Source organism: Dunckerocampus dactyliophorus, chromosome 12 (assembly GCF_027744805.1).
Source record: "Dunckerocampus dactyliophorus isolate RoL2022-P2 chromosome 12, RoL_Ddac_1.1, whole genome shotgun sequence".
NCBI lineage: Eukaryota > Metazoa > Chordata > Actinopteri > Syngnathiformes > Syngnathidae > Dunckerocampus > Dunckerocampus dactyliophorus.
The window spans coordinates 15859102-15886468 of NC_072830.1; the positions used below are offsets into that span (position 1 = coordinate 15859102).

The 27367-nt window shown below is 40.2% G+C and overlaps 1 protein-coding gene across 3 annotated transcripts in view; it reads left to right on the plus strand.

Moving 5' to 3' along the window:
• Window positions 1–22829, plus strand: part of cadm1b (cell adhesion molecule 1b) — a 244582-nt gene extending 221753 nt beyond the window's left edge. For all 3 annotated transcript variants that reach the window (XM_054793186.1, XM_054793188.1, XM_054793187.1), the window contains 2 exons: window positions 13684–13812; window positions 17334–22829. In XM_054793186.1, coding sequence (XP_054649161.1) covers window positions 13684–13812; window positions 17334–17452 — 248 coding nt within the window. In that variant the 3' untranslated portion in view covers window positions 17453–22829. The remainder of the gene's footprint in view (window positions 1–13683; window positions 13813–17333) is intronic.
• Window positions 22830–27367: the final 4538 nt, after the last annotated feature.

Sequence of the window (27367 nt, forward strand, 5' to 3'; positions counted from 1 at the left end):
GTTTGTGCATATTAGCTGCTGACTGGTTTCCACTCCCGTGAAGTCTCGGGGTTCTTATTTTATTTTACGAGTACCGTTAGCGTGCACGCGTAATTAACCATTTAGCATAGACTTGAATAGTTTGAACTCTCACATGTATCATTGTCTCTTCAAGGATTTCAATGGAAAAAACAATGAATCTTTTCAAAGACGTAATTATTCTTTCCCTTCTGTCTTTTGTTTATTACGAATCCCAGTTGAAAATGATTTTTCCAATGCTGCAGTTTATTTTTGCTTTGTTTTCAGCGTGAGGCCAAGTGAGTTTTTTTTTTTTTTTAATTGGTCCCGAGTGAGCTGGTTAGTAATGCCAGCCCATTCGCGAGGTTCATGATTGTAATCCTGTTTTCTTTTGAAGCGATCAGTAAAAATTACGACTGTGTCCGCTTATAATTTGAATTGGGAAAAACCTAGAGCGTATCCTTGATCCTTGAGCATACTGTAGATGATGCAAGATGGACGCCGCATGCTTTTGTCCTGAGCATTTTTAAAACGGCACAATAAATCCAGGGTTCACCAACCCAATTTCCATTCATTCACCGTGTCATTTATGATCAGACCTTCACTTTTATTCCCACTTAAATCTCAAGAGTGACGGTGGCATTTGTGCTTCATGAAATTATTTTTTAGGTTGTTACAAAGGCTGCTGGAAATCTATTTAGCAGGCCATCCAGTGGCAATGAAAGTCCAATGGAGCACAATATCGGTGATGATGGTTTAGTACAACACGGCAAATGATTTGGTTAAAGGTGCCTGTCTACTCTCTCGCCTCATCTCATTGGTTTCGTTTCTTTTGGAACAAATACAAAAGACACGGATGTTTGCAATCCCTTGCTGCCAAATGAGTATTGACATGCCGGAAGTTAATTCTGTAGTGATGCTTCATTGTCACGCCACTGCGAGGCTACGTGGAGAATCCATTGAGAGCAAGTTGAGGGATTTGCCCTATCAATTATAAGCATGTAATTACATCCATTGTGGGTTTAGCGCAAGTGTTCTGTGATTAGGAAAACTAATAAAAACAAACAGGATGAGATGTTATTCGGATGTTGAATGTGACAAGGTGAATCCTTTGTTACTGACCAAGGATAATCATTCACACGTCGCTGTCAAATAAAAAGCATGTACAGTGGTATCTTGTTTTTTTTTTTAAATTAATCTGTTCTGAAGGATCTGTCGAAAACGGAAACGTACAAAAACAGAATCTTTTTTTTAATCCAGTTAAATTGTTCCTGATACCCAAAAAAACAATCCTGATAAAAAAAAAAAAAATTAAGACCAGATGAAAAATTGCAAGAATTTACATTTTGCACTGTTGGATCTTAAAGAGGTTCTAAGTAAAGCTTCAAAATGCAAAAAGAAGAAATGGGAGTGAGACAAAAAAACTTTGAGTAAGCAATTTATTGCAAATGCCCTGCAATTGGTGGCGACCAGTGTACCCCGCCTCTCGCCCAAAAGTCAGCTGGGATAGGCTCCAGCATGCCCCCGCGACCCTAATGAGGAAGAAGCGGTATAGAAAATGGATGGATGGATGATTTGATGTTGTCAATGTTTCGAGAAGGCTAGTGGGAATGTTGCTCCAGGCGGTGAAGGTATTCACGGAGGGCATCCACTGTCTGGAGCTGATTTTTGTACATCTCTCTTGCCATCCGTCCCCAAATGTTCTCAATTGGATTTAGATCAGTGATGTTGGAGACAGGATGGTCCAAAAGAGTGAGCTTATTCCTCTGGAAGAAGTCCTTCGTCAGGCAAGCATTGTGAACTGCAGCGTTGTCCTGTTGAAAAAGCCAGTCATTACCACACAGACGAGGGCCCAGTCATGAGGGATGCCCCCTGCAACATGTCCACATAGTCAGCCGTTTGACACCCCTGCACAACCTGAAGCTCCATTCTTCCATTGAAGGAAAAAGCTCCTCAGATCATGATGGCACCCCCTCCCCACTGTGCAGGAGGTGGGATCTCCTTGTCATGCCAGTAATGATGGAAGCCATCAGGACCGTCAAGGTTACATTTTTTTCTCAGAGAATAAAACTTTCTTCCACTTTAACAAAGAACTAGCTAGTGGTGATATCCAAGACGGGTAGGTGAGGTGGTGGGAGTTGAGAGCATGCTAACAGGCATGTTTTGTGATTAAGACACATTACCAACACAGGGGGGGGGGAATTACATTATTTATGATTTCAGTTGTGACGTTATATGATTAATTACGTACAGTTGACCTTTGTTGACTGTGTAGTTTAGCATATTGCTGAATAAATAGGCCATGGCAGTCTTGTCTTATATTAGAGGTCAGCACCCCATTGTTTATTTTATTTTTTTACATATATACAAACATGGGAATATACAAAGGTGACACAATAAAGCATGTGGTACCGGGAGTTGGGCTGAGCAGCTTCCGCCATCACACAGACATGGGCATTACTTGCAAATCCCTATTATCCCCCCAACACCATCATAAATCCCCGTGGCCTGCACACATCCTGTCAAGATGTCATTGCTGCAGGCATGTCAGCACTAGTGGATGAAGCGGCGAGGGGAGCCGTGCTGACGTTATGAACAAGCAGCCACATTACAGACGTCATCAAATTCTGCTTATTAGAGGAAGGAGGCAGGAAATACTGCTCGTCCCAGAGATATCATATTTGAATGTGACGTCTAGTGGTATAGGTGATTGCGCACGTCCGCGTACTGAACATCTTCTGGGAATCCACTCTTGAGCCTGGCTTTGTGACAGAATCCTGTCGACACAATGTCAGACTTTGTAAAGATATATTACGGACAAGTCGAACAAAAGAATTCTTGAAAGAGAAAGAAGGCCACAACTGCATTTTTAAAAACGACAAACAGGCCTTTTGTGCTTTTTTATGCCAACATCATATCACTCACAATAACACCCAAGGATAATTACAGACTAGTGACCTTCTCCACCTCCATCTTGGTGTACACTCATAGCTCTAGACACTTAGAGGCTCTTTACAGGGTTGTGTTACGTAACATCAGTGATGCAATATAATGCATGCCTATAGCAACATGATGGAATGAATGAGAATTGAGTGTACGTGCATCGCCATGACATTAAACAGGTGTTTCAATGCTAACAATGTATGTTTAGGGCTTGAAGTCATCTTACTGAGTGACAGGTTGTTAGATGAAGAAATAGAAATAAAACTTAATAATACACACGTTTGATCAAATTGACGCTGATAGTGATGGCAGATAATATCAGCCGACCCATAATATCAGCTGGTGTTTGCATAAAAATAAGATTTCGGTATCAGTATTTCTGCCGACAATGATATTGCAGCACGAGTGATGATGTGCTCCTCAACTTGCTAGCTCAATATTTCCACAGTCTGGAAATAATACCAACTTTGGCCTTCCGATTGTAAATATGGACTTTGCAATAAAAGTGGGAGTAAGGCTTCTTCCATTCTGTAAATGTGTAAGTGTCCACGCCATAAAATGGCATATTGTGGTGCGCACGAGTCTGTGAGGACCATCCAGCTCCTTATTTGACAGGAGCCAATCATGAGCTATGAAAAAACTCTTGAGCTTGTCAACACATTGGAAATTGCAGGAGATCATTACCCAATATAACAGTCTGACTCACGGTGTCATCTTACTCAGACCACCAAACTTATCACACAGGAATTTAACACTCAAAAGCTATACCTAATAAATATACAAACATGTACCAATGTGAGTTCAAATGAAAAAGTTTTCCCATAATGCATTTCGTCTGAGCAAACATTTCATTGTAGCACAAGCGGCACGGAAAATGGATGGATGGTGCTGCAATGCTGCCTCTGTCCACCAGAGTGCTCCAGAGGAGCCCAGAGGGAGGGTGACATCATTGGAATGAATGAGTGTGTTCCAGTGAATCTGCTCAGACGCAATGCATTATGGGAGAACATTAAAAGAGTTTTTTTCATGTATAACTCATGTACATGTTTGTATATATGTTTGTCAGTTCACTACTACGCTCACTACAACTCTTCATTCTTGTCAATTATTACCCTTCATTTTTGTGAGTCCATTGTCAGTACTCACCCATTATCAAACTCTGTTCTGTTATGTCACGTTCATACACATTATTTATTATAATTGTCATATGAGGTAGTTATTTGACTACTATTTTACCACATTATTACATTACCTTATTTTTGTCCTATGTATTCAACCAGAAGAGAGTGTATTTGGAATACAGGAAGTGAACAAATGTATTTGGATGGGTGGGTAGGATTAAAAAAGCTTTCCTTCTGGCCATGTGGAACTGTGAATTGTAATATGTGATGTATTCCAATGTAACTTGTATGCATGTTCAAATAAATTAAACCATTACCATTACCGCCTTTTCAGTGTTAGGGTACAGATGCTGATGCAGATAGTGGTGTACTCGCTCATCCCTGGTATTTAAACAGTAAGTAGTAGTTCTGAAGTAAAGGAGATGTCACAAGATTAGAATTTAGCCATAGATTAGCCGCACCGCTGTATAAGCCCCAGGGTTCAAAGTTTAAGAAAAAAGTAGCAGTTTATACACCGGGATTTACGGTAATCTAAAATGTTTCCTTCATGCATGACATGCTGAATATGCCCATTTTATAATTTTACTTATTTTATTAGTCCAGAGTTTCATACTTGGCACTTAAACTTTGTTCTTGTATGGATGTTTGTTCTACGTAGAAATGCGCAGCTTTGGGGTTGCATTGTTGCTGTTGATAGGAAATAGCAATGTCATTTTAGTTGACTATTGCTCATGATTTTTTAATGACTTATTTTGTTAAAGCAACGTGTTCAACATAAATATGGCACAAAACAGCATTTGTTTTAATTGGCATAAAAAGTGTTTATTTGTGAAATGCACCTGGGTGGCACAAAAGAAGTCAAATGAGTTCATTCATGTATTTATTTTCTATGATGTTTAATCGTCATTCGGGTCCCAGCTGACTTCGAGCAAGAGGCGGGGTACACTCTGGACTGGTCGCCACCCAATCGCAGGGCACATACTGTAGAGACAAACAACCATTCACACTCACATTCATAGCTATGGACAATTTAGAGTTACCAATTAACACTAGAAGTCCCACAGCCCCGCCATTTGGCTTTTCTAACTACAATGCCCAAAGGCCATACAAGTGACTGGATTCATTTTGAACTAACATCCTAACTGAGGTGTGAACAGCCCATCTTGTCACCATTGTTCTGTAAATGAAGCAATTACCCTATACTCAATTACTGCTAGAAATGGAAGTGGAGTCACTTGTACACTGTGTGAAATGACAATAAGCATCCATCCATCCATCCATCCATCTATATAACACCTAACAATGAAAAAACACAAGTCTTAACCTTCTGTCCCATTAAAAATACAAAATAAATCAATAGTGCAAAGCCCCTTAAATAATGACACATCTGTTCCAAGCACAGATAAGTAAATGCAAGTATTTGCCACGTGAGTGCGATGAAAATGCTGTTTTAGCTTGGAAAAGTAAACAATCCCTACTCAAAATGTCATTATAATGCTTAAGGCATTCAGAAGACGCATCCAAAGACATGATATGTAGTATTCTACACTGGTCACTAGGTGGCAGTAATGTTACATTGACGAAACAATAGCTACTGCAGGAAGTACACTGTCCAGAAAAAACAACAGGGAACTCTGACAACGTGTGAGTCTATGTTGACTTATTTATGTCTTAATATGTCTTATTTTCTGTTATAATGTCTACTATATTGTGTGATAGGAGTGGAAAGTTGACTATAGTTTCATGTCTAAAGGGCACTAATAATGGTAAAAGCTCTATTTAGAAGGTCCTAAACAGATTTTCTATGCTCTAACTACACAAATATTCGATTTATTAATGAGTAATCCTACTTTGCAGAAATTCACTTGTAATTTACCACAGTGCTAGGGTACCAGAAGAGTTTGAAAACTGATCTCCAAAGAACCATGAATTTGCCCTTGGAAAGGTCCAAGATGAACCCCGCATTTTAAAGTACTCTTCTGAAGAGCCACCCCCCAATACATAAAGCAGTGCCAAAAACCAAGCAGTGTACTGAGTATTTTGTGCAAATGGTTGTTGTTATAGGATTTTTAGTCTCGTGCTGACATCTTTTTTTTTTTTTACTCATTCCGGCAGTTTTTTTTCCCTCCTGTTAAATAAAACTCTCCCTCGGTGTGCAGAGGCATATTTCCTGGCGGCTGAGTCAAATGCAAGACGGCAGGGGGCAAGGTGAGGGCAGGAAGGAGAGGCTGTAGGAGGAGGAAGAAGCGAAAGGGGGGTGTGAAGTGGGGGTGGGTTCTGCTGCAAACTGTGTATGGGCCTTATTTAGGAAGTGGATGTTCATTAAAGTGCAGCTTGGACCTTTACCGCTCCTCGGGGACTTGGCTGTGCTTCCTGGCATTGGGCACAGTAAACACACACTCACTCATGCCTGCGTCTCACATGCTGGTGATGGGTTTTAAGCACTTTCATTTTCCAAACGTGTAAAGTGAACACAGCATTTTACATAAAGGATGGCGGCGCTTCTAAGATGAGATGTCGTTCTCAGGTTCAGCCACTCGTGGTGGTGTACAGTACAGTATAAGTACAGTATAAAAATAGCTTTTATGATTACTTGCGTGAGTTATTACAAGTACTTTATAGAAATAATGTTTTATTAAACAATTAGCTGAGTAGATGAACAACTGTTTAAGTATGTCAAAGGTCAAACAGAAATAGTGTGAGCTCACACATAGTGTTCAATCAGCGAAGGCCAGCCGGGACCAGTAGCCAGATATGGGAACAAAACATGGTCAAAGTTAGGCCTTGAGTCACACTGGGATGGGAAGGTATGTGCTATTTGTGCAAGAAAAGTGTCAACAAGTCAGAGAAAGCTCCGACTATCACCTGCTGGCATCACACAAGCTTCGTCAAAGAATCCGGGAGACAGTTTTCTTGGGAGACACTGGTCTGAGGAAAACAATCCTAAAAAGGCAGAGGGGACTAGCGATGAGGGCCAACTCGCTCTCCTTCTGGTCAGGAAGTCACAAGAGGACATTACGAGACACAGCTAGCCTGGATATGATGATATGAGCCTGATTTATTTTTCAATACATTTTGTAAATCCGATACGAGTGTGCGAGTCTTCTTTCCTTCTCATAACTGGAGATTAACCAACACGTAAGGGAAGGTCAAATTGGCTTAGTTACTTTTCTAAAGTGGTACTTTTGACCTTTAGGAGGTTTCATCTCCAACAAGTAGAACCTTGGTTTGGTTTCATTTTTCCACAAAAATGAATGCTAAAAAATATGTCTAGGTTTTCCTACATCCAGACAATGCGCCTAACAAAGCAGTCCACGGAATCTAGTGCTCAAACAAAGCATCCATGCATTGGTCACTCAGTCTCTGTGAAAAACGGATAGTGGTTCTTTTATAGTTGGGACACAGATTCTGGTAAGGGAGACGTTTAATCATCTTTATTATATGTGTGTGTGTATGTGTGGGTTATTTGTTCATAAAACGCACACAAAACGATGAAAAACTCCCCTTCTCCTTCCGTCTGCCTTTCGAGCACTGAGGTGTTCAAGCAATCGGCAACAGTAAGTACGATAACAAGTGAACCATTTGCATCTGGGATATAGTTTTATCCACAATGTAGCAGCAGCTAGGTGTAATGTAGCGAGGTGCTCAGTGAAGCGGTTAAACTAGGGCTGTCAAAGTTAACACGTTACGGAAATTTCCTTTATATTTTCCTTTAACAATTTTTTTTTGACGCGCGATTAACGTGCGCATGTCCTGTTTGACCCTTGGCCCACACCGTAGTTTGAGGAAAGGCAGTGGTGTGGCAGTTGATTTTGAGCCACAAGCGGGAACAAATATTGAGCAGAAAATGGACAAAGAAAAGGGGAATTTTGAATGTTAAGTTTAGCGTCAAAGCCCTGGCTTTCCAAAGTTATTTGTAGCTACTGTCGCTGTGAGTTTAGTTGTCAGTGAGTTTAGAGTGAGTCGACTGTCAGAGAGAAGAGAGAAGGTACTGGAGCACTGCAGGAATGTTTTTATTGTCTATACAGTGGTACCTCGGCATACGAGTGTCCCAACTAGCAAGTGTTTTTTAGATGCGAGCCTCTCTCGGCTGATTTTATGCTTTGAACTGTGAGCTAAAATTTGGGTTACGAGCTGATACTCTGGCAGGCTTAGCCGAAGACAGCTATTGGGGGGCTTGTGTCAATGTGACAAACGCGGAAGTGAGCGAGGCTCACGAGGGAATTTAGTCGCATTATTATTGACTAGCAATTTATTAGCGTTTGTGTTTGAATTGCTGTGTTTGTCAAAAATGACGGAATAAAAGTTGCATGTTGAAAGAGCCGTGGTGTTATGCTTTCATGTCTGCTTTCATGTTTGTATGTGCATGTCTCTGTAAACTCTGTTGGAAGAGAAGTATAAGCTTTAGCCTGACTGCACTACAGCACATGGGCGCAGTCCGAGTTCTGTAAACTACTGACTGCTCTTGAGCACTCAATTTTTTCTAAGTTGTCAATATTTATTTTTCAAACACCTTCTTTTCACTTCACTTGTGTTTTTGCAAAACGTTATTTTTAGTTCGTCACAGTTATTTTTCGTAAGATTATTTGCTTAAAGAGAATGATATTTGAGTGATGGACAGTTTACCTTATGTCAGGTTCCAACTCCTGCGACGCTTGTAAAGCACAACAATATCACAGAAGAGACAAGACAACAATGTTTTTTTTACTCGTGAGGAGCACGGATGGTACCAGAGTTACAATCCCCACGCCGCTCCGAGTACGCTCCCTGAGCCCTCTCTTTTTATTCATTAGGCGTTTCCCTAATTAAATGAATGTTCAACCCTAAAGGGGAGTGGGGGTTCTATCGGCTGAACTATGTGTCGTTGTTTGGGTATGTGTATGCGTGTGACTGTGATCTTAACAGTACATGTGTGCTTAATCTTTTCTAGTAGAATGGAACGTTCATAACGGGATGTACATTAACTTGTCAGGGGCCAGGCCGTCCAGCCTTGTGCTACCCAGTCCTATCCGCACCTCTGAGTCACCCAAGGCTCCTTTTTGTTCTCCTTCACTGGGCCTGTTCCTCTTTTCTGTGCACAAGCAATAGTCATACAACAAACAAAGCAACCATTGCTATCGTATGGGTGATAATTTATGTACATTTTTCCAACACCTCACCGATGTCTACCTGTACTTGTTGTACATTGTGTTTGTTTTTTATACATTGAGCTCCATTTTGTGTTGAGCGCTTTATAAAAACAGAATGTTTAATAAACAAATTTGCATAAAGCAAACATATTATCCAGTCTCATGTTGATAGGTGTATTAAAAACTTTAAAATGATCTTTTAAAGGTACACTTACTGTAAATAAAAACGTCTTTCAATCTGCGATTTAATTGTGACCAACATTACTCACAATCAAGGGGCTGGTTCTTTTCCATCATAGCCAATGACTTTTTGCCATCCTGTGGGAATTTCTCACGCTTTGCAAATCTTTCAGACAACATTGATTGAGCAATGATGCGTGATGAGGTTGGTCGTATTAAACTTCCCTGGCTCTGTGCCTCGGTGACTACGACCTAACCAACCTGGACTATACCGACAACACCACCCGGTTCTGCTGCTGTTCAATGAGGAAGCAATGAAGCTGGGACTGCATGTCAACTGCTCCAAAACCAAACTAATGCACATCGGTGATGGTCCCGGTCCACTTCTGATTGTTTTTGGCTCTGAGGCTTCTGAGTTTGTCTCATCGTTTCTTTACCTGGGCGTAGAAGTCACTAACACGGGAGAAATGCTGCCTAAGGTGAACAGATGCCGAGGATTGACTGCTGGTGTCATGAAAAGTCTCTGACGATCACTATGGAGACGGCATGACATCTCCCGTCGCACCAAGCTCCGGCTTTAAACGCCACCGTCCTGTCAGTGCTTCTTTATGGGGCAGAGATCTTTCCACTCTGCAGGACCACGGCTTCCAGGATTCATGGCTTCGAGTCCAGTGTCCTCAGAACCATTGAGCGTGTGTGGTGGTACGACCACGTCTCCAGTGAGGAGCCCTGTCAAAGAGCCAACCAGCTCAACATCCTCCGTGTTCTTACCCAGCGCCGTGTTTGCTGGATAGGACACGTCTTCCGCTGCCCCACTGACCACTCCACTTGAGTCAATATGGACTTTGATCCATCAACATCTGGCAAAAAACATCCTGGTGACCAACTGGTCCGCCGTTGTCAAACAAGACCTCCAGCAGATCAAGCTGTGCGAGCTGGAGACGTCTGGTCACCCGAGTGCCTCAACGCCATGCTGGTATGACTCTTGAGCAAGCAGAAAGCAAGGCTCTGTGCCACCACGGTAAACTTGTGCATGGCAAGTTTTGCACTCAGATCTTTTTCGGACTTTAACAAAACTACTCCCACACGACCAACATCACTCCTACTCCTTGCTAAACACGATAGCACACGCTTTTGTTGTGATCACATGGACTCTATCCAGGTTCTGCTAGATAGAAGTGCTGGGGCGGAATCTCGAAAGGACTGCTTGTATGCCAATAACGCAGATTTTAGACACAGGCTGATATAAAGTGGAACCTTGCTTAGCATCATTAAATCATTCCAAAAGGTCCTGACTGTAACCGAAACAGACCGAATACATTTTTCCTATAAGAAATATCAATGTTTCACCTTCTTTCACATTTTTGATGGAAAAAGTTTGGACACTCCCGCCTTGTAGGTTCAACTGTACGGTAGTTGTTCTGGTATGTAGTCTACCTAAGTGGCTGGTGCCCCACCATTTAGCTTTTATAATAAAAGGCAACTTAACTGAGATGTTCTTCACTTTCCCTCTCTCTCTGCTGGTCTCTCTTGAGAACAATCATTCAAGCTGAGAGCATGACTAGTGAGATTGGTGGCAAATTGAGCTGCTCTCTCATGCAGCAAAGAACAGTGCAGCCATTCCACTCGGCCGCCGCTCCTCTCCATCAGTTCGGGTGTGCACCGATTGTAGACGATTGATAAACGCCTCTGAACTATTCTGGGCCTGGAAATTTAAAGGCTTCAAATGTTGCGTTGTTCTTTTTCAGGGGGGGGGGACGCACGGGTAAATGTGCCTTAAACGTAAGAGAGTGATGCTTCGTGACACCTGAGGCAGCCTCACATTTCTCCGCATGGGTACAATTTATCTGCAGACTTGTGTCTCTTTCTGATGATTGAGCTCTATATAGCTTCCAGAAATGGTCTCTTATAAAGCACAATATATTTTACTGTGTGTGTGTGTGTGTGTGTGTGTGTGTGCGTGTGTGTGAACTCTCAACAAAATTGCAGTCAGTGTCTTCTGTTTCATGGTGTAATAACTTTCTTAAAACATTCCACACCCAACGGTATTAACGTGCTACACATGAAGACATCTCAGTAATGGGCAATATTTTCAGTAGCAGAAAGGAAGAATTACATTTTTTTTTTGCTTCCAGCCACCCTTACAGTTGGAAAGTTTAATGTCCCTTTAAGACACTGTGATAAATGATTATCGATGTTCGCACCAACACAGCACAACAGTTGTCCTGGCTGGTCCACCAAGTAGACAATTTGGGGCTGCCATGCTGTGCACTCCTGGTCAAAATTTTAAGACAAATTTTGCAGTTTAATCTTAAGGAGGTTCTAAGTAGATCTTGAAAATGCAAAAAGAAGAAATGGGCATTAGACAAAAAAGGTTTTGAGTAAGCGATTTATTGCAAACAAATTCAGCAAAAATGTGGCTTCAACGTCATTTTCTGTCAGGCATTCACATGATCATGATGTGTCATGATCTCCTGATGGCGAAGGCAAAAAAGCGCGCTCTCATTTGAAAGTGGTGGGATTGTTGAGGTGCGAAAGCAAGGCCTCACGAAGCAGCGCACCGTTGCTGCTGAAGTTGGACTCAGTAAGACAGTCATTTGAAACTTTTCCAAAGATTCTGAGGGTTAAAAGTCAAGTGTTAGACCCCCCAAAAAAATCTCACCTCTCACCCGCCATGAGCTGGACGATCCCATTGGCTGTCCGTCAAGACACTGGACGATCCTCGGTCCAAATGAAGGTTTTTACTGGTACAGGGTGCAGTCCAATAACGAGAGAAGACTATTTAGAACAAAAAACATCTTCAAAGGTCTTGTCTCCGTCAATGCCACAGAATTGCTTGTTTGGAAATTGCATGAGAGCACCAAATTTGGGAAATTGAAAGGTGAAAGAAAGTTGTATTCTCTAATGAGAAAAAACGTAACCTTGACGGTCCTGATGGCTTCCAACGTTACTGGCATGACAAGGAGATCTCACCTGAGATGTTTTCCACACAGCACAGTGGAGGGGGCACCATCATGATCTGGGCCGCTTTTTTCTTCAATGGAACAATGTTGCTTGAGGTTGTGCAGGGGCGTCAAACGGCTAGTGATGTGGAGATGTTGCAGGAGACATCCCTCATGACTGAAGGAGCTTGTCTGTGTGGTAATGACTAGCTTTTTCAACAGGACAACGCTGCAGTTCACAATGCCCACCTGACAAAGGACTTCTTCCAGAGGAATAAGTTCCCCTGATCTATATTCAACTGAGAACATTTGGGGATGGATGACAAGGGAAGTTTACAAAAATGGACATCAGTTTCAGACAGTGGATGCCCTCCTTGAAGCCATCTTCACCACCTGGAGCAACATTCCCACTAGCCTCCTGGAAACACTGGCATCAAGTATGCCCAAACCCATTTTTAAGGAGATTAACAAAAATGGCGCAGCTACTCTTTACTGAGTTCTTTTTTGAACATTTATTTCTATTTTAGGAAGGTTTTGGTGTTTTTTTTTAGCTATGGTCAAATACAGGACAAACTTTAGATCATCTGATGAACAGCTTATTTCACTTTAATGCTTGTTTGCAATAAATGGTTGACTCAACAATGTTTTTGTCTCACTCCTATTTTGTCTTTTTGCATTTTGAAGCGCTACTTAGAACCTCCTTAAGATCCAACAGTGCAAAATATAAATTCTTGCAATTTTTCAACTGGTCTGGTCTAATTTTGATCAGGAGTGTATCCAGATGTACATAGAGTATGTTTCCAGCTGCTTAATATGTGAATAAATGTTTCATTATTATGGCCTCACACACGATCAGACGGTAGTTGAAGCTCTGAAAAGAGACAAATTGAGATGTGAAAGACCACATAGCGCGATTGTCACTTTGAAATATCTGCATCGGTCCGCAGTGCCTGTCGTTACAACGAAACAAAATGCTTTAATAGTCTATTTGTGGGCTCTTTAGTTAAAGAAGTTCAACCATTTAGCATCCCCAAGGGAACAACTAGCGCCATTGTAGCATCTCTATTTTTTAAATCAACAACATAAGCTAGCGCTTCTTTGAGCTGAATAATACTTCCAAATGTACTGCACTATAAAATAAGCATGCTGTAAATAATTTAGCAGTTATAAATGCTTCACCATCACCCTGCCTCACCCTGTTTGACACATGATGTGGTATGCATTGGGTCATGAGCCATTCATCTTCACATCTGATGTAGTGATATATAAAGGCAACATCACTGCCCAAAGCATGTGGACCTGACTGTACTAGCATGTGTGGTTTGGTGCCTGGCCCTTGTTATCAATATCAATGTGTTACTGTGTTTTCAGACTCCAGAGCCGGCGAGGGGGCGCCACCCAAAATTGACCATGCTGTCATCGGCGGGGTGGTTGCAGTAGTGATGTTCGCCATCCTCTGCGCGCTCATTGTTCTTGGTCGATACTTTGCCAGACACAAAGGTAACGCATGGCCAATCATACTTGATCATGATCTCATCTCTCACTTCAAGTGTTGTTTTGTTGTGCGCTTTAGATTGGGGCCGCAACGTTTGGAAATTGAGGCAACTGGACTCCTGTTGGTTGAAGATGTCTCATCTTTCATCCAAAAGGCTTCTTTAGTTTTTAAATTCTAGGTGTGGGAGTTTTCTGCCCTGCGATTGGCTGGCGACCAGTCCAGGCTGTACCCCGCCTGTCGCCCAAAGTCAGCTGGGATAGGCTCCAGCATACCCCCGCAACCCTAATGAGGAGAAGCGGTACAGAAAATGGATGGATGGATGGTGTGGGAGTTTTCCGATTTGTGTCCCAGGTTGGTGTGTCCCTGGGGGGTGGTCACAGTAGGGTTGTTGCAGTTGTTATTGTAGCCCGGCGTGGCCCGCATAACAATAGATTGTTCGCCTGAATGGTGGTAAAACAACTCCTTAGTGGAAAGAGACAATCCTTGGGGGAGAGATATTTGGACATCGTTCTAAGCAGAGGATGGTGCAAACCTCCACCTCTGTTTGACATACAGTATATGGCTTCTATGACACGTCTTTCAAAACAGAAGTCCTCCCTATCCAGGATTTGGACATTATTGTCATCAAAGGAATGTACCTTCTTTTTGATATGCAAATGAACTGCAGACTCTGGGCCCGTAAAGAAACTCTCCTATGTTGTGCCATGTGTTTGTGTAAAAGTTGGTCTCTCCGATGTAGGGGTCATTGTACTCTTTTAAAAGAATGAAACCCAGCCAAGGCTTCAGGTTTGTTGACGACACATGGGTTAAGATCAGCTCTGTTTGGATAGAAACATCTGTTTCACTCGGGAAGACATCAAAGATAAAGCAAGGCTGTTTTTGGACTGCAAAGTTTATGCAGGGAAGGACCGAAGCGTCAATATTGAGGTCTACAGAATACTTACCCAGACGGTAGCTGCTCTTTGACTCCCATCACCCACTCAAACACAAGCTAGAGGTTATCCAAGCGCTCGAAGACAGAGCAGAGAAGATCCCTACCACCGACATCGGAAGACAGAAGAAGCAGACATACATCAAGCGGGCTCTTTCTAAATGGGGATATCCTAACTGGGTCTTTTGTCAAATCCGCCAGGAGAAGAAGGGCCACTCCACCCGAGCCTTCGGATAGAAACAAAGATGAAATGCAGTGGTCCGGTACATGGCTGTCAGAGAAACTCAGAAGGATTTTCTCCAAGCATAACATACTGATGTATTTCTAACCCACTAGCATCCTCAGACAAAAGCTGGTTGACCCCAAGGACAAAATCCCAAGAAGCAACCTCAGTGTTGTTTTGTTGCAGTGTGGAGGGCAATGACCCCTACATTGGAGAGACCAAACAACACTTATACAAACGCGTGGCACAACTTATGTAGGTGAGCAGGTTCTTTGGACGCAGTTCATTTGTTCATTTGAATGTCCAAATTCTGGATAGGGAGGAGCGCCGTAAAGTAGCCATCTATGTCAAATGTCAAACTAAAAAGGCCCCATCACCTGTCCTCTGCTTGTAACAACGTCCTAACATCTCTCCCCCAAAGACTGTCTCATTCAACGGGAGGAGTGGCCCACTAACAAGACAGGCAAACGGCCTATTGTGATGCATTAGCCATGACGGACCACAAACACCCTATTGTGACCACCCCCAGGGACATACATATGGAAACTCCACAACTACATTTTAGAACTACAGAAGCCACAGGTGGAACAAACAAACAAGAATCCATTTGTCTTGATTCAACCTTTGCGGTTTATATATAAATATATATATATATATATATATTTTTTTTAAACAGCATCTCAGCTTTTATGCTACTAAAATGACATTATTTTTCCTCATAATATTACATTATTCTCATCAAATTAATACTTTTTCTCGTAATTATGACGACTGACATTTTTTCTCGGAATTATGACTTTATTATTATATAATCATATTTCGACTTTATTCTCGTAACATTATAAAAAATGTTTATTCTTTAATATTTCATCTCTATGCTACTAAAATGACATTATTTTTCCTCATATTTGGACTTAATTCTTGTAATATTACAGCTGTTTTTTTTTCTATTTCTGTTGATGTTGGGTTGTTTTTTTTTTCCAATTATTTCAGCTTTCTTTCTTGCAGACTTTCTTCTGGGAATTGTGACGTTATACCCATAATATTTTAACTCTACCCCTGGTAACATTATAATGTTTTATGCAACCTAATTTTCCAAAAATGACAACTTTTTTCATTGTTTTATTTGTTTCTCATAATATTATGACTTTAACAAAACTTTTTTCTGTTAATATTTTCACTTTATCCCTGTAAAATTACTGCAGATTTTTCCGTTTTTGCTGGTTTTGTTTTAGGGTGGTTTTTTTTGTTTTTTTTTAGTTTTCCTGTTCAATTATAAACTGCTCAAAAAAATAAAGGTACCACTAAAATAACACATCCTAAATCTGAATGAATGAAATATTCTTATTAAATTCTTTGCTCTTTACATAGGTGAATGTGCTGACAACAAAATAATCCTTACATTATTTTATTAATTATTTTTATTGATTTATTTATTAGCGTTGTCTCTGTGTCCACCTGTTGTTTATTCCATTTGCACAACAGCAGGTGGAATTGATTGTCAATCTGTGTTGCTTCATAAGTGCACAGTTTGATTTCACAGAAGTGTGCTTGACTTGGACATTGTGTCATTGTGTCGTTTAAGTTTTGCCTTTATTTATTTTTTTCAGCAGTGTATTTTTAGAATGTGCCGCGTGTCACAGAAAAACTGCATCTTGGCTTTGTGATATACTGTAGGTGAAAAAGCATATCGTTAGTATACTTTGCTGGGGTGGTTTTTTTTGCCATTTTTGCTGTTTTTTTAAATTTTCCAAATATTTGAACTTTCTTCTTAAATAATAATCTAAATTTTATTATGTAATATTTTGACTTTATTCCTATAATATTATAACTTTTTCCCAAACTTAATTTTCCAAAAATGATTATTTTTTATTTTCATTTCTCATAACATTGCGGCTTTTAAAAAATAATTTTTTTCTTTAATATTTCAGCTCAAAGCTACTAAAATGGTATTATTTTTCCCATAATATTTTGACTTTATTCTCGTAAAGTTAGAGCTGTTTTTTCCATTTGTTTTTGTTTTTAATTTTCCAACCATTTCAGCATTCATCTTGTAAACTTTCTTCTCGTAATTACGACTTCATTCCCATCATATTTTTCACTTTATCCTCGGAACATTCTAATGTTTTCTGCAACGTCATTTTCCAAAAATGACTACTTTATTCATTGTTTAGTTTCTTTCTAACGTTATGACTTATAAAAAAAACCAACTTTTTTGTCTTAATAGTTTGACATTATTCTTGTAAAATGGTTGCTTTTGTTTTTTTTTTAGCTTTCTTGTGAAATAATACTTTAGGATGTGCCGCAGGCCAATTAAAAAAACCCTGTTTTACACAATCTGTCAGTATTTTTATACTTTTTTGTGTGTGCAGGCACATACTTCACGCACGAAGCCAAAGGGGCGGACGACGCCGCCGATGCCGACACGGCCATCATCAACGCCGAGGGCGGACACAACAACACAGATGAGAAAAAGGAGTATTACATCTAAAAAAAAAAAAAAAAAAAAAAAAGTGGAGAACGGTGGTGGTGCTATGGCAGCATTGGGTCTCATGTTTGATTGGGAAAAGGTTTATTGTTCTTAGGGGGGGGTGGAAGTAGGACTGGCATGGCCGGGTGTCCTATGGAAACCCTTCTGGACTGCTGGGGCCTACAGTATATATTATGTACAGTTTCTTTATTTTACAGACAATTTTGTGCCTTGTTTTATTTCTTTTGCCCCCACGATCCCTCCCCCACACGCTTTTTGCTTTAGATATTTTACCATGGACTATTTGGACAAGAGGCCTGAGTGTGTGTGTGTGTGTGTGTGTGTGTGTGTGTGTGTGCTAGCTTTTAGTTTGAGTGTCATTGTGCACAAATATAAAAACTCATCCACGTGTTTTTATTTTTGGTGAGTACCAACTTGGACACAGTGTCTACACATTTACGTCTAATGGGTCAAAGACCGGCTTCGTCACGCTTCCCCCTAACACACGTATGCCCCATGCTGCTGGTTTACATGCTGACAATAGAGCCACTTTATTAGGAACAAGGTATCCTAGGATGAAGGTGGTCAGGCTGCTTTATCTGTGGAGACTGCCGTAAACCCTGAAATAATATTTATTTTTGTTTTGTTACATCAAAATTGTCATTTTGGCAACTTGTAGCATACGGGTGACAAATTGAGGAGACCCCTGCTAGCTCATGTGACTTCATTTTAGTACTAAAAATGTCAAACGAACACAAACAGCACTTTTTACAGTGAAAATAACAAATGATCGAATGCAACCATTCTCAACTGGTGGGTTGCGGGTGTTTGCCTGGGGGAAATAAAATATAAAACAATGCAACGACCCGATGTCCATGACGTTTATGGCTTTATCAAGCCTGAGCGGGAGGGGAAGGACGTGCCGACGTGCAGCTGCAGATATCTGTTGGAGAAGAGCGCGTTACGATGAGCGAGATGGCGTCTCACCGCTGCAGCTTACGTTCAGTCCCTTTAAATATGAGATGGGTGAGAAGTTTAAGTTGGAAAATGTGGGTCCCGCTACCCAACCAGATGAGAACCACTGATCCAATGGGTTCGCACCATTCAGACGGTTATGCTGTTATTCTTATTAATTATTACAACTATTTCTTTTGTATGTATTTTATTACAAGAAAAAATCATTGAAATTATTTGAAAAAATTGAAAAGACACATCATCTTTCTTGCTAAATGTATTCCCACGGTGAAAACGAGTTTGGCGCCCCTGCCTTAGAGCAATGTTCCAAACACCTTCTACCCAAGCGTGCCTAATAAAGTGGCTGTCGAGTCAGTTGTTTCCTTTCGTTCAGTGGCCTGTACAGGTTTGAGGAAAGCGGTTTACTTTTGGTAGCTATGATGTCATTTTAGTCTCTGTGTGAAGTGACACCTCCGTGATGCATCTTGAGTGCAAATGTTAAATATTGAGAGTCGGTAGTTGGTAGTCGAGTCGGACGTGATGGAACAATCATGCGCGAACGATACGCTTGCAACGTGCCCTAAAATAACACGTGGTCCAAAATGATACGACATTCCAGTCTCATTACTTTCATCTGTCAGTCATTTGTTCCTTTTCCAAGGCAGTGGTCCCAAAATGCCCTCATTCATGGTATACCCCCCCATTATAGGGGATGGCCGTAATCACGGTTTGGTGCGTACCTTGGTTTGTGATACAAGTGGTGGTCTTCTTCCTCATTAATCATTTTGGATGATGGTATTATATTTATTACTACCCAAGAGACGCACGGACTTAAAGCGTGGCAGCAAATATTGTTGGACGACTTCCTGTCAGCATAATGATGGGGTTTAGGGCAGGGGTGTCCAAAATGCGGCCCAGGGGCCATTTGCGGGCCGCTGCTGTTTTTTTATAGGCTCACGGCACATTCTAGAAGTATAATTTAACAAGAAACCAAAAAAAAAAATCCCAACAACAGCAGAAATGGAAAAATCAGCAGTCATTTTACAAAAATAAAGTAATATTAAGAGAAAAAAGTTTTTCAAGGTCGTAATGTTATGAGAAGCAAAACAACAAATGCAGTTGTAATTTTTGCAAAATGAGGTGCCGGGAAAACGTTAGTGTTACGAGGATAAAGTGAAATTATGATGGGAATAAAGTCATAATTCCGAGAAGAAAGTGCAAATAGTTGGAAAAAAATGTTTAAAATGGCAGAAACTACTGTAATTTGATGAGAATAAAGTCAAAATATCATGAATATTATGACAAGAATAATGTCAGTTTAGTAGCATACGGTTGTAACCAAATATGGTATTTTTTCAAAGTTGTGATCTTAGGAGAAACAAAACAAAATAAAGGTGTAATTCTTTTAAAAATAGGTTGAGTAAAAGTTATAATAGTATGGGAATGAAGTCATGATATTACAAAAAAAAAATTGTGAAGATTGTTTAAGAAGAAAGTATTCGGAGAAAAAAGTTGTGTTCTAATGCGAAAAGTAAAGTAATAGTAAAGTAATTTTACAGGAATAAACTTGTAATACTATGAGGAAAAAAAAAATAAATTTTAGTAGCAGACTTGAAATATTGAAGAACATTTTTGTTGTTTTTTTTAAAGGTGTAATGTTACGAGAAACAAAACAAAATAAAGTTGTCATTTCTGGACAGTTAGGTTGGGGGAAAGTTTGAACATTGGGAAAAAAGTCATAATATTATGAGATGAAAATGAAAAAGAAATATCTAGAAAAAAAAACAGCAAAAATATCGTGTTTTCAGCGATATGACAAAGCTGAGATACAGTTTATCAAAGGGGCCCTTGCATCCTTTCATTTTTAGGGTATGTGGCCCTCCCGGGAAAAGGTTTGGACACCCCTGCCTTAGGGCCACAGATGACTTGCATATAAATACACCCTCCGCTCATAAAATCCTATGAAAATATATTAAAAGATGAAATCCATTGCATGTCATAGCGCCCACATGCTCTACCCAATATGCTAATTATGCTTGTGCATTAATAAAAAGTCCACTTTGCACACTCGCTCGGAATATGTGTGTGGATGAATGTATGAAATGTATGAAGTATCGCTTCATTTTCCAAAGCTCTGTGTTTGATATGATGACGGGATGTTCAAGGAAGGAAAAGCAGTTTTGAAATCTAGAATGCATTTCTTGGCTCAGCTCCACTTTATGAACCAGACGAATCAGTGAAAATGTGAACCTCCTGACACGTTACATTTAGGCTCGCCTTTGATTGAACTTGAATGGCTGACTGCACCATCAAGTTGTCAACCCATTTAAAAAAAAAAAAAAAGAATAAATCACGTTCCTGGCTGCACCCGGCAACCTCAAATCTTCACTGAAGCGCTGTTGGCTGAAGAAGCTGAAGGCTGTCCCTGCTAGTTGTTGGCTAGTTGTGGTGTTACTGAAATAGATTAGATAACCACTGCCTTAATGCCACCTCCCGATACGTATCGCTAGGAAGGAAGGACGTCTGTAGTGCCTTCTTTCATTTCGAGGCATGCGATTGGTTGTACAGCATCCTTATGTACACTTTCAAGTATATCTTGTATATTTGTGTCCTCTTTCTAAACTCACACGGCCGATGTTCATCGCCATCGTCGCACCGTAAAACCTTGCATTAGCGTCACAGAGTGGGGTGATGTTGTACAAAAGCTCGGAGGAGCAGAGAAGTTGTATTTATTATGTAATCAATTGGTGATTTCAAATGTTCATTTGACAAGCGTTTGTTATTTATTTGGATATTTAGGGACAACAAGCCTCTCAAAGGGAATACAGTGGATACTGAAAGTGAGCACATCGCTTTTTTTCAATTATTTAACACAATTATAAATATATATTTTTTTGTCATTATTGTTTTTCATATTTCTGAACATTTTTTCTCCCATAATTCCCGTATTTTTTACCGAGTGAATCACAAGCGCAGGTTATTTTTGAAATGCTTTGTGATGAGTCACCGATGCAGTGTCACGCTTCACTCACCTGACCTGCGTGCAGGCAGCGCTTGTCGCTTGTTTCACTCATTTGCCCAAAGTCAGTTGGGATAGGCTCCAGCTCCCTCACGACCCTGAGAAGCGGTAAGCCAGGGGTGTCCGGAGTGCAGCCCGGGGGCCACTTGTAGCCCACGGCACATTCTATAAAAATATAATTTAACTAGAAAGCTTTAAAAAAACAACAACAGGGGAAAAAAGCAGTAATTGTACAAGAATAAAGTCAAAATATGAAGAGAAAAAAAGATGAAAAATAACATAATTTTAGTATAAAGTTCAAATACTAAAGATTTTTTTTAAGTTGTAATATAAGAAACAAACAAAACAGCGGAAAAAAGTTGTAATTTTTGGAAAATTAGGTTGTGGAAATAGTTCAAATGTTATGAATAAGGGTCAAAATATTATGGGAAAAAGAACGTTGAAATTAAAAAAAAAAAAACAGCAGAAATTTAAAAAAAAAAGTTGTCATTTTACAAGAATAAAGTTACAATAGTAAGAGAAAAAAAGTTGCAATTTTATAAGAATAAACTTGTAATATTAGGAGGAAAAATTTTGTTTTAGCAGCAAAAATTTTATTTTAGCAGCAAAGTTGAAATATTAAAGTTATTTTTTTTTCAAAATCGTAATATTATGAGAAACTAAACAAATAAAAAAACAATTATGGGAGATTAGGTTGGGGAAAAAAATCCCAAGAAGAATATATAGAGATATATAAAGATATCATAATATCACAAGAAGAAAATTTACAAAGATTATAGAAGAAAGTTGAAAAAAAAACCATCAAAAATGAGGAAAAAAAAGGCCAAGTGTGAAGTTGATGTTAATAATTGTCTTTTTGGCCTCCATGACAAAGCTGACATGCAGAGTTTCTTGAAATACTGCATATGTACTGTATCCTTGTAGTATCTTCTTAGCATATCCACATGTGTTGCTTTACTAAATATCCAAGTGGCAAAGTTGCAGCCTTTTTTTTTCACTATGTGGAAAATGAAGATCTTCATTTCTGGGGTAAGATCTTCATTTTCTGCATCAAACAATCCTATTTTAACACGTATGCCTTCACTTTCTCTATCCACTGTAAAAGCTACAAAACACTACAATTTAAGGCCATTTTTTTCTGGTTTTGAGACTTTTTTTTTCTCTCTTCCCTTTCTTCTTCGCTTAAAGATGACTTTTCCAGTGAAGAAAGGAGCACCACACCACCACATCGCTCCAATCCAATTTGTCTTTTTTTTTTTTTAAATACTTGCTGTTTATTATTAGTGCATTTGTGTTCACTCTCTCAGGTTCATGAGTGTTAATAGTTGTGTTTTTGCATCTCAGGTAGAATGCAAATGTAAACGGCCCCGAGTATATACTGTACTTGTAGTACCGCAGCTATTCAAAACCGATGTACATGTATTTCTCAGCTGTATGTGTTCTTGATTAATATGGGGCACTGTCACAGTAAATATGATTTTGCATAGACCTAGACCACAAAGAACGACAAACCCCGTGTGTACAGTCAGTGTTTATAAAAGTTCCTCCTTTCTTGCTCATCTGGTAACGTTTATTTAGTCAAATGTTTGCATTAAGCCTCGCCTACACTATCATAGACAAGTGGGAAAAAAAAAAAAGATTGTGTATTTACTGTGACATGGCGTGCGAACTGTAACGTGTCTTGGATATTTGGATGATGAGCCTGGGGGGGAATAGGGGTGGGGCTTAAAAGATCTCCCAGGTGGCTCTTTTCTTTTGTGCAGTGAACAGTTTGTTTCGGTTATGGCCATGCATATTTTGTATTGGTTGGCAAACATTTTTACAAATGGAAAAAAAAACCCTGAAGAGTACTTGTCTTAATAAAATATGTTCAAAGTCGTAAGTTGTTGTAGTTGTGCTTTGCCTCTTTAACTAACGGACAAACATAGCACATTTCCGTCATAGCATAATGTCTTCAAATAAGCGATCATTTTAGATTTTTTTTCTACGTAAAGCGTCAAATTGCACAAAAAAGAAATGGGGGAATTTTGAGTAAGCAATTTATTGCGACATCATGATCTTCAGTGGAACAATGGAGCTTCGGGTTGTGCAGGGGCGTCAAACGGTAGATGGCTATGTGGAGATGTTGCAGGGGATATCCTTCATGACTGAAGGCCCTCGTCTGTGTGGTAATGACTTTTTCAACAGGACAACGCACTTCACAAAGCCCGCCTGACAAAGGACTTCTACCAGTGGAATAATCTCACTCTTTTGTACCATCCTGCATGTTCCCCTGATCTAAAGCCAATTGAGAGTATTTGGGGATGGATGGCAAAGGCAGTTTACAACCATCGGTGGACATCAGTTCCAGACAGTGATGCCCTCCATGAAGCCATCTTCACCACCTGGAGCAACATTCCCACTAGCCTGCTGGAAACACTGGCATCAAGCATGCACAAACCTATTTTTCAGTGGATTAACAAGAATGGCACAGCTACTCATTAGTGAGTCCTTTTTTGAACATTCTATTTCCATTATAGGGGACTTTGTTTGGTTTTCAGCTATTGTCGTAAACTGTTGATCAGCTGATGAACAGTCTGTTTCACTTTAATGCTTATTTGCAATAAATTGCTCACTCATTTTTTTTCCCTTCTCACTGCCATTTCTTCTGCATTTTCTCACTGCATTTTGAAGCTTTACTTGGAACCTTCTTAAGATACAACAGTGCAAAATTTAAATGCTTGCAATTTTTCATTTGGTCTTAAAATGCTGCATTAAATGCATCAGTTGGAACAAGACCAGGGCTAAGGCACAGCGACGGGATAAGCTAACATGAGCATGTGTGTTTATGAATGCAACTTCTAGCTGTGTATCTTCCAAAGTTACGATTGCAAATGCATCATCTCAGTATGCGTGGAACCTTGGCTGAGGTGGTGCTAGAAATAGTACCTCCTAGTACCTTTTCTTTGCCAATGGAAATGCATCAATAGCAAGTAGAGCCACATAGGTAGTGGAAAAGGGGCTCAAGAGAGGCATCCTGGCAGTCTACCAATGCTAACCTCCAAAGCAGAATAAGAAGAATGTCTTTATTGTCATTGTAACAGACACAACAACATTGAGGTAATAGTAGATCTTGGCAACAAAATAGATGCCGTTTTCTTAATACAAGCCAGTAAACAATCAACCTTTTTAAGCTCTTAATTTAAGCTAACATTGACTGCATAGTGTTGCTTTACTGACAGGTCTTTACCTTTATCCATCCATCCATCTCCTTCCACTTAAATGGGTCTGGGCAGCAGTCTCAGTAAGGAAGTCCAGACTTCCTGGTCTCCGGCCACCTTTTCCAGTTCAACCAGGGTTCACCGAGGTGTTCCCAGGTCAGCTGTGAGACATAATCCCCCCAGCGTGTCCTAGGTCTTCCCAGCTGGGTATGCCTGGAACACCTCACCAGGGAGGCGTCCAGGGGGCAACCGGACTAGATGTCCAAGCCACATCAAATGGCTCCTCGATGTGGAAGAGCAGCGGTTCTACTCTGAGCTCCTCCCGGATGGCCGCGCTCCTCACCTAAAGGTGAGTCACTCATTTCGGCCGCTTGTATCCACGATCTCATTCTTGCGGTCACAACCCAATGCTCGTGACCATACGTGAGGATAGGAAGGTACACGGTCCTGTACAGCGACCACATTACTGCAGAACCTGCATCGATCCGCCTGTCGAGCTCACCTCACTCGTGAACAAGACCCCAAGATACTTGAACACCTGGGGCAAGACCTCACTCCCACCCTAAAGGATGCAATCCGCCCTTTTCTGACCCTTTTGAGAACCATGGCCTCAGGTTGGGGGTGAGGTGAGCCTCATCCCGGAAGCCTCACACTCAGCTGCGAACCGCCCCAGTAAATGCTGAAGGTCACAGCCTGATGGGGCTATCAGGACCACATCATCCACAAATAGGAGTGATGAGATCCTAAGGTCGAAGGTAAAAATTATAAACAGAATCGGTAACAAAGGGCAGCCTTGGTAAAGGTCAACGTTCACTGTGGATGTGAACCAGGCTCCTTCTCCGGTTGTACAAGGACCGAATGGCACGTAGTAGGATGCCACCAACGCCCACAAGGCCCCTGAAGGGATACAGTTGAATGCCTTTTTGAAGTCCACAAAGCGCATGTAAACCCATTGGGAAAACTCCCATGCACCTGCCAGTACCAACCCGTTTTCTCTTAACACAATGGAATCTATAGTATACTGTAGTGACTGACGTCATTCAGTTTAGAAGTAGTAATGCGTGATCCATATGCAATAAAGACACTCAAAATGTTCATTATGTCTCCCTATCGTCATAATGCATGTTGATGACACAATCGAGCCACAGCCAGCAAAACTGAGAGCGACAAACTGCAACAAGCTGCAATGCATCGTGATTGTAATAAGTGAACGTGGCTGGAAGCGAATAGGAGGACGTGGTGAAAAGGACCGGTGCAACATCCACCATTTGGACTCGGTTCATATTTAAGCCGACCGACCACCCGCAGCGTGGGGAAACAATTCTGACAAAAAGTGGAAATCCGACCAATTTCTTTTACCGCCTCAAAACCAAACAGGTTGTTGAATATAAGCAATTTTCGGTCATTTAAGCGAAGATAAGTAAGCACTATTTACTGTCTATGGCATGGCACTCTTGGTAAGAAACATTTTAACTTGAAATATTGACTTCAGTAGAAATAGGTGTGCCTGACTTATACTGGACGTTTTTTTTTTTTTATTCAAAGAAATCATTGATTTAACTGAAAAAAAGTGTGTACAGCACCAAATGTTGCAGGTTATGTTTTTATTTGAAGTACCTGTGCACAAACACTTGAAGACTTTTCTTCCTTTCAAGTAACCATGCCTCGTACTTGCCATGTGCCTCATCCACAGCACCCCTTCCTTTTTGCACAAGACACCAGTTTTTCCTGTTCTCTGTATCTTGGCTGTCATTTTAGAATCAAGGACTTTTGGAAATCTTTTGAAAAAGTTTGCACTAAAGAAAAGAGTCACAACTACTTTAAGCTGTTTTTTTCTTGCTGTGAATTTTGCTGCAAGATGATGTTACAGTTTTGTACAATAAAGCTAACATTTTGGCTTTCCTTAGGGCCTCTGCAACCTGTTCTGAGAATCATATCCAAATTTATATATAGATTATTTTTGCAAGAGGCTGCTATTTGTAGATTTGTAGATGTATTTAATTCAGAAAGACATTGACATATTATAAAAAGTATAAAAAGATTATAGCCAATAGATAATTTCCATCTTTAGTCCCTGAGGTCAGGTTGATGTGTTTTTTTTTTGTTTGTCCTGTCCAGCTCTGCCAGGGAAAAGTGTGAGATACACTTCCCCTGTTATACAGAATTTATTTGACTTTGATGTTTTGTTGCTATGCAAATTTGGAGCGGCCGGACCGGAGCAGGAGGGGATAGAGAAGAAGAGAAAAGAAAACAGAGAGAGGAGTGCGGGGATAAGATGGGGGGGCAAAAAAGAGAGAGAGACAAGGACGACAGCAACAACAACAATTGTGACAACAATAACAAAACACACAGTAAACACCTACACGACGCCTACATAATTATATATATATATCGCAATATGATTTTTAGGCCGCATTGCCCATCTTTATTCCGACTTACTTATTATTCCGAATGAATTAAGAATGTTGAAACGCTACTTTTAAAATCGCCTGTCCAAATAATGTTTATGTTGCTGTTGGTTTTTAATAATTTGCATTTCCATTATTTCCAATGAGGAAAATGTTTCAATGGAAATCCACATTTTTAACCTTATTATAGAACATTGCCAGGACATTTTTACATTAGTGCTATATTTTATTTTGAAATATTATATTATAGTATAAGAATTAATATACACTACCGGTCAAAAGTTTTAGAACACTACAATTTCTCTGGAGAAAAATATACATTTTTAAATGTCAAGATGGTCTGTCTTTATTCTAT